At 42.4% G+C, this 10,744-nt stretch overlaps 1 protein-coding gene across 3 annotated transcripts; it reads right to left on the minus strand.

The window, feature by feature from the left end:
• Positions 1-690: 690 nt before the first annotated feature.
• Positions 691-9,862, minus strand: atg4da (autophagy related 4D, cysteine peptidase a). 3 transcript variants are annotated; one of them, XM_070985804.1, is made up of 11 exons: positions 9,770-9,862; positions 7,573-7,840; positions 7,296-7,379; positions 6,767-6,940; positions 5,751-6,102; positions 5,578-5,642; positions 5,301-5,452; positions 5,134-5,212; positions 3,990-4,066; positions 3,694-3,813; positions 691-2,063 (listed from the first exon to the last, which is right to left on the minus strand). In XM_070985804.1, the coding sequence occupies exons 2-11, from the start codon at positions 7,787-7,789 to the stop codon at positions 1,884-1,886; spliced, it is 1,500 nt and encodes a 499-aa protein (XP_070841905.1). In that variant the 5' UTR covers positions 7,790-7,840; positions 9,770-9,862; the 3' UTR covers positions 691-1,883. The 3 variants fall into 3 exon arrangements, with proteins under 3 accessions (XP_070841905.1, XP_070841896.1, XP_070841914.1); XM_070985795.1 differs by having other exon boundaries at positions 9,479-9,857; XM_070985813.1 differs by having other exon boundaries at positions 9,693-9,840.
• Between the last annotated feature and the right edge of the window lie 882 nt (positions 9,863-10,744).

Genomic DNA, 10,744 nt, shown 5'->3' on the forward strand with positions numbered 1-10,744 from the left:
TACAGTTACATGTCACAGCTTAACATTTACCGTACACCGCTGATTTGACTCCTGTAACATCCTGTAACATCACAGCATGATGACAGTCAAGCCCTTTTGAAGTCTGGCGCACTTGGGGAAGTTTGGAGGCCTTTTCAGAATTTACACAAACATTATTTTATTCCAAGTTATCTGCAGTGAATTCTGAAGAACAAATCTTTCAAATGGACTGGAAGGAGTGAGAAAGGGTTCATCCAATCCAAAGCCTTCATTCATTTGTAATAATCTCTAATAAGCCCACGTTAAACCACTGGATGCCATTTACCACAGTGCCCTTTGATTCAACACGATTGCACTCACTCACCACTGTGATTAATGAAAGATGGGACAGTCACTGACAAATATGAGACATCAATATGTCCGTATATTTGTTATAAAGGCCTTCCTGTCCTAGATGTCAAGATATTGAACATCTGTTGAGTTCAAAGTAATCAAACATGACATACTATGCAATTTACTTTTGGAATGAATGACAAGAAAACTGGTAAAGACACTCCTCCTTCTGTGGGAGCTACATTCTGAAGAATATTGCGTTGTCTGATTATACAGTGACATCAGACAGACGGTGCTTCTTCTGCACTTTACAGTGAGCAGGCAAGAACAAGACATACCTTCAAAAAATACAAATCTAATAAGCATGAGACACAAGTAACATGTGATTCCAGTGTCTGAAGTTTAATCAGGACAATAAACCTAACAGTAGTAGTGCAACTTGCAGTAGTAGCCTTCATGAAAAAAAAAGGGAAACTAACAAAAACTCATGAAGATTCAGGCAAAAACTCAGTTCAGCTTGGGATGGTCGCATTGACTGTATGACTTTATCAAGCAAAACCCAGAACCTGAACTTCAGCAAAAAGCACTGTTCTGGGTTTTACTTAACAAGCGTATCCCAACATAACTTCCTAATTCTGCTTCATGTGGCAAGCCACAGTTTACCATGTAAAGATACGCACAAACTGAAGGGGACATTTGTCTTCAAGCCCAACCATGGAGCTATGGTAGCTTTTTAGGAGCAGTGAAACCACAGATGTTTGGGACTGTTTCATATTCTTACCTATCTGTAATAAAGAGCCAGAGAATGTTGGAGATCAAGGCCTCAGTCATCTGTGTGATATTTGGGCCAGACTGCAACACAAAAGTGAATTTACAGCTGTTCCAGATGCTGCTGGAAGAATCTGAAATCTCAGTGAAAAACAGAGTCCAAAACACATCATCACACTTACTATAGACAAACAGAAAAAACTACAATGACCGCCACACTCGCTCACACACAAACACACATTCGTAAACCTGATAAATAAATGTTAAGAATGAAAAATAAGATATACAGCAGATGGTGCATAATACAAGTCAAGAACAACATCAGGCAAACCCCCACCTGACCAGTGAGCTAATTAAATATCATGTCAACCACACATCACTTTCAGCGTGTCCAGCTGACACCAGGACAAAGACAGTACTTGAGTGTAATTGGAGTACTCGATTTTACTCATACATGCTTGACTTTGAGGCTTTTTAGGTGTACGATAAAGTGAATCAAGAATACTTCAAGTACTTGAAACATTCTTAATCATGATGCATTTTGAAATCACGTCTTTGCCCGGTAAAACAACACTCCAGCCAGAACCCATTCATGCCTGGTAGCTTACAATACCCAGCCACACAAAGGTGATCACAGAAGCCGCACAGTTTTTATTTCCCTTGACCTGTGCACGCAATGAAACATAGACGAGTCGTGTCCACCTTACAGCTGCACCAGCAACAGCATCAAAGTCCTTCCCTTTGACAGGAAATGAGGTGTCCACTTCTGCCCCCTGCAGCTGAGGACTGAGAGAGCATCCTGCCTACAAGAAGACAAACTCGTCACTGTTTCTTCTGTTGTTACTCCTCCCCAGTCTGCCCGGGGGAAGGATGTGGGCTGCAGGTCCACTGTTATTACTGCTGTGACCCTCAAGTCCATAATCCTGACCCTGGCCATCCACGAAGGTAAAGATGGGGTACTTCTCCTTCGATGATGCGAGGGCCTGAGAGGACATAAACACACCTGGTCAACACAAACTGACCTACAACACTCAATAATATCTCTGCACAGTTTGTGAGCCAAAATTAAAATAGATCTGTAACCAATTACTATTTCTATTATTAATTAATCTGTCTGCTACTTTCACAATTAGTCTTCAAATTTCTTGTTTTATGTTCAACCCCCAACAAAGACATTCAATTTATAAGATGTAAAGGGAAAGAAAAACAGCAAATACAACTTAAAGAATTCACATCTTATAACAATAATCAGGTGACCCGTTTACATTCTTGTCTTGTCCTTTCCTTTTTTTTCTTTTTCTTAGAAGCCTGCTTAAGAAAGCTGCCTTCTTACTTACTTTTTGGATAGCTAACTGTATGTTGTTTAATTAAGCTGTACTTTAAAATTAGCTTAACTCAAGCAAATCAGGGATCGTAATGACTGGCCTCCAGCACATGGCAGGACAAATCATGCCATCTGCTGGTTCTATGTCAGAACACAGCCCTGCCGCAAAGAAGCTGTGGTTTGATGGTAATTTAAGCTTTTCATTTCCTCATGCCTCCACTTCTGCAACAGTTTCATCTCCTTCAAATGAAAATCTATTAATCATCTCTAGACTGTACAGAACTCAGCTGTCAGGCTTTTAACAAGATCCGAGAGAAATTACCACTTTATGCCTATTTTAGCCTCCCTGCACTGGCTCCCAGTATGTTTTAGAACAGATTTGAAGGTCTTACTGTTGACTTTTAAAGCTCTCCGTGGCCTCTCTCCATGCCACATATCTGACCTCTTAGTTACATACGAGCGAGAATGCAGCCTGAGATCCTCAGGCAGGCGTCTCTTATCTGTTTTTGAGGCGCAGCTGAAAACTAGAGGTGACAGAGCGCTCGCAGGCGGAGCTCTGAAGCTATGGATGAGCTGCCTGAGGAAATCAGTTCAGCAGACTCACTGACCTCTTTTAAATCTCCTCTAAAACATACTTTTATCAGAGAGTTTCCTGCTTTTACTTGATTTTTACTGACTGTCCTTTTGTTGCTTTTATTTGTTTTATCTGTTTACTACTCTACTGACATTGTTTTTATGATTAGCATGTTACCAAGTTGCTTTGTGTGAATCACTTTGGAACATGAGCTCAGAAATGTATCATTATTATTATTGTTATTTTTCTTTTGGCCCACCACTTTGAGGGCTGTAAACTTTGTTGCTGGTAGCCGTTCAAGCTGGGAAGGGGAGAGTCATATTACGCCTTGGTTTCCCTGAGCTTTCTTTCATTATTCCTCTTGTTCATGCTGAGCATTACGCGAGGTTGAAGTGATGAGGACAAAATCCACAGCTGTTTGTGCAAAAATGCATTCAAAAGTTTATCTGAGCTCAATATGAGGCTTCAGCAGACAGAGATAAATGAAGTGGATATCTTTCAAAGTGAGTGCTTTTAGCACAAAATACCTCCAAAAAACTCCAGTGGGAGTTTTAGTATCAGACACTGAGCTGATTTGGACTGAAAACACTGCAACTTTGGAAGATACCCACTTGATCTGTGGAACTCAAGTCTCATAAGCTACAGATCAACTGCAGAATGCATTTTTTTCTCTGGTTTTAGAGTTTGATAGTAGGCTGAGGTTGTAAAAACTCACCTCACTAACAGCAGAACACAGAGACTCAAAGTCCTTCTTGTTCTTGGCATAAAAGCCGATGGTACAGCTGGGATCCATGCGGCTGAAGGGCATCTTTTTGGGAGAGCTACAGTGGAACGACTGTGACAGAAGGAGACGGAGGTCAATAAAAGGTAATGACAGGACATCTGTTATCTTTAATGGTCTGTAAAGCCAAAACACTATTGAGCATGAACGTCACATGGTGAAACTCCAACGTGATCTGAGGAAAAGAGATGAAAAAGACAGACTGCAATGAGAGAGAGAGAGAAACAAACCTCCAGTGAGAAGTTGACTTGGGACACATCTACCACAGGCTGGCAGTAGTGAGGGTCCAGATACAGCAGCTGCTCGTCTAACGTACAAGAAGGAAAAGTCAGGAAGAGGAATTAAAATATGGCATTAAAGCATAAAATCACCACCTGCCAACCTCAGGTTGCAGATGAATGTTATATATTTGCTGCTTTCCTCTTCTTAGATCTCGCCCCCATTGACCCAGCAGCAGCTGGCACCACTGAATGCTGATGCTCGTGCCAAGTGCCATAAACTGCCGTTTCCTGTAACAATCACTGAATTTTTGGCACCAAAGAAAAGGTGTTTGTGTGTAACAAGGTTTGGTTTCCAAAACAAATTTCACTTCTATTGTGAGTTTTGTTGATGAACAATGTTCCAGTAAGGGGAAATCAATGATCAGCAGCAAGTATATTTTTGGGAAGTGCTGGATGTTGATTGCTTGGATGACAAGTTCGAGGGTCAAGTGTATTTTCTGTCAAACTACAATTACACAGCTTTGAAGAAGGCAGCTTTACACACGACCCCTATGCAATAATTAGACGTCTTATTTCTCATACCATATATCAGGAGAAGGGGGGTGCATTTCTATTTGCCCAAAATCAAGTGGGGGATCACTCACAGAAACAAAAACTTAAATCTGAAAAACCATACAGGACTCATTATCTGTTGAAAGTATTGTGAAGGGTTTAATCGGCCTGTTATCATTAGCCATTATTGTGACTGTTAAAAAAAAAAAAAGGACTCATACATACATAATAAATAGAGCGACTGCTATTTGTGGTGGTTTCAAGTCGCTGTTGCTCCACCTCGGCTTCACTCAGCCCCGCAACAACAGACTCCTGATTATCACCCTGCTGTAAGCACAGCAGCGTCTCTCTGCTGATGTTTACCTAGCCTAAGTTTTCAGTTAACCAACCCTTGACAGGTGAATCATGCATGACACAAACAGGAGCAACAAGATTAAAGGGAGGCAGTGGGAGTGCAACATGTTCTGCTGCGGGCTAATAATACTGTGTCTTAATGATACTACAAGTTCCTGTGTCAGGCAGATAGGGCCAAAAATGTGGCTACTACGACCACCTTGTCCTGAATGAACACGTTTCTCATTCTCTTGCATCTGGTTCTCACCTTGGAAGCCAATGAAGTAAAGTGAATGCTTGGGTTTCCCTCCGATGATTCCAATACAACAATCCAGCTTTAGGATGTTCTGGAAATATGAGAGCGAGCTTAAGTTAGGCGACACAATTGTTTAGGAAACACAGAGGGGTCTACAGATGTGAGCAGAATATTCAGACCTTGACACATTCGATGTAGGATGGGTTGAGAGCCTCCCCTCCCAGCCGCACAGGCACCAGTATGATGACAGACTTCCAGGCTTGGCTGGATGGATCAGGGGCAGTCTGGCTCAGCGACAGGTCACACAGATGCACCACATCCTCCTTGTACACTGCAGTGCACAGAAACATGATGAGAAAAAACATGCACACATAGAAACACGGCAGAATCTCGACAGGTGAGGTATTTCTAAAGAGTACGTTAAATTGAAAGACTCTCTATGTCTATTAATCTCACCTGTACAATCCTGGGCCACATACACAACCAGGTTGTGGACTGCAGATGTTTTGGCAACTGCTTTCCTGAAAGATATGTATTTATAACTCCAGTCAATGCTAAAAGGTAAAAGGTGGCAACTATGGGAAGCATTTAAGGAAATAGTAGTGCCTTGCCTCTTCAGGTGTGCTTACCGTAGTATGTGTGCCACTATCGAGGGGCCATACCAGTCACCAGCCTTCTTCCCTGAACTTTTACTGATTTCCACCAGCTGGTGAATCCCAAAAGGTGCGGAGGGCTGATCCCCAAACCAGGTGACCAGCCTGTGGTGGATGGGCTCTGCCTGCCTGTCCCTCGCACACTCGGGTCTCTTTTTCTGGCTGCATTTGGGTGCCTGATCACGTGGCAGGGGCTTTTCAGGGGTATTGGATCCTCGTGGAGAGCCAAAGGAGGGGATGGGGACCCCTCCAGCCCGGGCTGGGGAGCGTGGTCTGAACACCTCAAAGTCCACATCGGTGAGCTGCTGAGCATCTGGCCAAGCCCAGTCTACAGAATACAAAATGGCCTGCATTTAGCAATTAAGTACAGCCAGGCTAAAGATCTGGGGAATTTACTGTAGAAAGTCTTTAGTCTTGAGCTTTAAACAATCAGAGCTGACATCTTCTGAATGCATACTTATCAGCATGAATACACAATGACAAAAATGTTACTAAAGACCGAATGAGAAGCAGCACACGAGGAGCCATGAGACAAACACTATCTGCAGTGAAATGAAACTGGGAGAGGATAAAAGAGGATTAGGAAGGCATAAAAAACAGTAACAATAATAAACGAAGACAAAAGGAAAGAGATGAAGAGCAGAAACAAACCGAGCAAAACAGAGTAATTAAAAACTTGGAGCGAGACATAAAAAGTGGGAAGAAAACAGAAATTAGACAAAGAGATGAATGAAAAGAGATCAGATCGGTCCAAATATCCATCATGAGACAACTTATTCACCTAAATCTGCTCAATTTAAAACAGTGCTTGCTTTATGAAGAGACTGTACTATGCATCACACTATTGAGAGATAACTTAGTGTTAGTGTTTCATTAATTAAGAAAGACAACATCGACTCATCGTTGAAAAAAACCCCAGATTGGCTGAAAACTGACCTATATTTTCTGCGGGTGAAAGTAAAACTGTATGTGTGACTGGAAGAGAGACAAACCTCTGGGCATCAAATGGACGAGCAGCCCCTGTGCAAGCAGCATCTGCCCACTGCGCAGCATGCAGCCCCAGCCGCAGTCTGTGGTCCAGGTGGAGCCCTCCAACTGAGGGAACTCCCTCCTGTAGGTCAGCCAAATCCTGGACATGAAAGCCAGACGGAAACGCTCGACCTCGTCTGAGGGGAGGTGAAGGGGTGCAGGGCGAGACAGGTGAAAAAGAAAGAGAACGTGAGGGAGAGCTTTCCCACTCTGTTGATTCAAATAAACAACTGTCTATAAATTTCACCACACGTTGAAAGACATGAAAAAGATCTCTTTACGTGTCTGTGAAATGAAAGAGGGGGGAAGTTTTGTTCTCTGATGTTAAAAAGGATGAGGGTTTACACCACTGTGGTTCACCAAAACACACATCACTACAACACCTTCAGCCTGCTCTTCATGGCATCTCGCTTTCAAGAACGGAAATACACAAACAACTGATACGCACGTTGAATTTTTAAGATAAGATATGCTCGTGTGTTTAGAGGTTACCTTCACTGTTGAGCAGATATGAGTGGCCCATGACAGTGACCGGTGATGTCTTGTTGAAGGAGGTTTTCGATTTGACAGTCCAACCTACAGAAAGAGAGCCGGGAAAATGGATGTTTGCATAGTAGCAGCTACAGAAGAACAACTGAGGCTTTGTCAGATGTTTGTCACACAGTTCTGCAGTAGGTTGATCATGAAAAACTAAATCTTGCCAGACTTTACAAAACAAATATTCAACACAGAGGCGCCCACACACTCTTCCTTCAGACTGAGTACAAACCATATTTGACGTTGTTCCACGCTGACATCAGTTTGGCTTTCAGCTTGTCCATCTCATCAGGCTCCCCGGTTGTCTCTCTGCTGGGATCTGCTGTCTGCGGCAGCCTGAGGCCAAAGCTGGCCTGCCGCTCCAGGGGCTGCTGCCTCCGGCTCTCCCCCAGCTCATCCTGCATCACTCCCCCTACGTACTGCGCTGCGCTGGGGGAAATGGAGTTCATGCCTCTGAGCCCTCAGAGCTGGACTCTGCTGCTCCTCATTGCAACACAGAACTGACGGGGGAAAGAAGAGACAGTAGAGATGAGGTCAATTATTGACAATCTTCACTCCAAACACTTTTTACACTGTTTGAAACTCTTTAACTTTCGGCATTTCACTGACTATTTACTCAATACTATATGTGTGTGCTTTCTTGCCAAATATTTGCTAACATTTCTGCTTCTCCATTTCATGATTTTACTGTTTGTACTTCTGTCTCCTGTATAGGACATATATTGCTTTGCTGAAAACAGTATCCTCCTCTGTTGCTCTTCCTAAGGCGTTTTTCCTGTTAAAAGGTTTTTTGTGGAGTCATTGCTTATCTGAATGAAGGTCTGACTTTACATGACAGGCTATGATCAAGTGGCTTCTCCAGCAAATTCCCTATTAGATAGTCTATTAGATAGTACTGTTTTGGGGCAATTCTGTGTATATTGTTCAATCTCATGCTCTCCAGAAGGCAAAGAACATTTAATATATAAAATATAAGGTTGATCCAGTTGATTAACATTCATGTTTGCACCTTTTCATTTAGTTGAAGATGGTGACTGACCAAGTTAAAGACTGATGTTACAGAATAACTTGCAGAGAAGCTCATTTCTTGGCTGTGTGGTTTTAGTAGAAGCTGCTAAAATGCTGATGTGCATGCTGCACAAAACCATCAAATCTCATGACAACTGAGCATGCTCCATCTGCTGATGAAGACTGTGAGATGATTGACAGCAGAGCTGAAAAGGTTTGCCACTTTTTCTTTGCTTTCTTTGAGATGAACCAGATTGTAATGAGTATGAAATGTTGATCCTGGACCTTGGAAACAGTAGTTTGTCACATTAAACTGATTTTACTGGACCATTGACCAACAAAAAACAATGCAAAATCTCTGCATTGCATTTTTCACAATTTTCTGATATTGCAGAGACTATGGGCGGCAACTGTTACTTGCAGCCCTTGTTGGAAGCCCACATAAAAGCTTGTAAGTAGACCTTAAATCAAGATTATGTCAAAGATAAGTCAAAGTGCATTTCCAAGGCCATGAATGAAGTTTCACACTCCTAAAAGCATATGGTTCTATTACACTGTAAAGGAATCCAGCACTATAACCAGTCTCACTTCCTGAAAAAGTATAAATAACTACAACAATGTCAGTGTAAACTTGAATCATCTGCCTTCACCATACACACATCACAAAGGAAAGTACCAATGACTTTTCCACCCTGCCCTGAAACTGATGAGCTGCACTTTCAACAGGGAACAGCAGCTCGGTGTGAAGCCACTGGCTGCACTGATGGGAACATTGCTGTGTGTAGGGAAAAAAAAAGCCATCATGTGATTAACATTTGACAACCGGCATGTCCAGCTTTTTCAGCGTCTGTGAAAGTCATCTGATTATGGTGGCTGTTATTATTCAGCAGTTGTCAAGCTGTTAAACACTTCGTACGGTGAAATAAAATCCATACTTTCTTACCAACATCCCCACAGTCATTTCAATGCATTCGTCTGTTGTCACGACGTCAATGTTGCCAAATAAACCAGATATTTTTCTTGTAACATAAAATCCAAGCCTAATAATCAAGCGACCGCCGTAGCCGTGCCCCTTTCAAACGTAGTTAATTCACTTACAAGTAAAGAGTCACTAGCTAACAATTACGTACCTGCTGTAAAAGCCGGTTAAGCTGGTCGGTACTTTGTAGTGGGTTGAATCATTTCACTGGTTTCGTCTCGCTTCACTCACGACTGGAGTCTTCACGGATAAATTCAGTGTACTAGCTTGCTAAAGCTAGCTAACGTTAGACGCTAGTCCCCGGCTTAGCTGTACTACCTAGCATTCAAGCCGGACTCGGACCAAAGACGAAATATTTCAATCACCTTTCAGTACACACAGTTGACGTCAGGACGGTAAGCATTTCTCCATTCATTCAACAAACGAGCTAATTTGTACATACTGTTGCGAAGATAATCCAACACATAGCGGGTTTTGCTTCCCTGACCAGCCACCGCTTTAGCATCTCCCTTTAACAGCAGAGGGTGTTTACTTCCTGTTGTCCTTTCCTGACGCGATGCCATTGGTTGAATTGACAACTGTGAGAAAGCCGATTGGATAATATTTGTATAATAGACTTTAGCAGCGTGCTATTGGGTAATTAACTCTTAACTTATGTAATCTGTAGCGTAGGCCGTCGGTCCCCAAACACCGGGTCCGTGGGCCACTTGTTACGGGGCCGCCCAGAGAGACTGAACAAACAATGTTTTATTGATCATCAGAGTCTGAAAGAAGTTTTATTTTGAAAATCAGGTACATCCGCCTGTTCCTCTGTACACACACACACACACACACACACACACACACACACACACACACACACACACACACACACATTAATAATAGTAACAGTTACAGGAAGTCAGTGCAGAGCAGCTAAAACTAGACTAATGTGCTCTGTGCTCAAGGTTCTGGCTCATACTCGAGCTGCAGAGTTTTGAATAAGTCTATCAGTGTTTTTTCTTCTGGAGGTCAGTACCTGGGGCTGACACACACACACACACACACACACACACACACACACACACACACACACACACACACACACACACACACACACACACACACACACACGATAATTCAATTCAATTCAATTCAATTCAATTCAATTCAATTCAATTCAATTCAATTCAATTCAATTCAATTTTATTTGTATAGCGCCAAATCACAACAGAAGTTGTCTCAATGACAACAACAACAACAACAACAACAACAACAACAACAACAACCCGTCTCGTCCCGTCTTTGGAGAGCTTCTTCGGAAAGGGGAAAAGGCCAAATGATGAGACAGAAAAAGAAGAGCTTACAACTTCCAAGAAAAAGAAAGCTGCATTTAAGAAATGTAATGGGATTTCTTATCATTCGTCTGAAACAAATG

The sequence above is a fragment of the Chaetodon trifascialis genome, chromosome 2, assembly GCF_039877785.1.
Source record: "Chaetodon trifascialis isolate fChaTrf1 chromosome 2, fChaTrf1.hap1, whole genome shotgun sequence".
Lineage (NCBI taxonomy): Eukaryota > Metazoa > Chordata > Actinopteri > Chaetodontiformes > Chaetodontidae > Chaetodon > Chaetodon trifascialis.

Coding starts and splice junctions, on each gene's coding strand:
- atg4da (XM_070985804.1), bottom strand. CDS start 7,789: ATGAACTCCATTTCCCCCAGCGCAGCGCAGTACGTAGGGGGAGTGATG. Junction 5,453..5,577: donor TGTGGCCCAGGATTGTACAG/GTGAGATTAATA, acceptor TGTGCACTGCAG/TGTACAAGGAGGATGTGGTG. Junction 4,067..5,133: donor TTACTTCATTGGCTTCCAAG/GTGAGAACCAGA, acceptor CTTGTACGTTAG/ACGAGCAGCTGCTGTATCTG.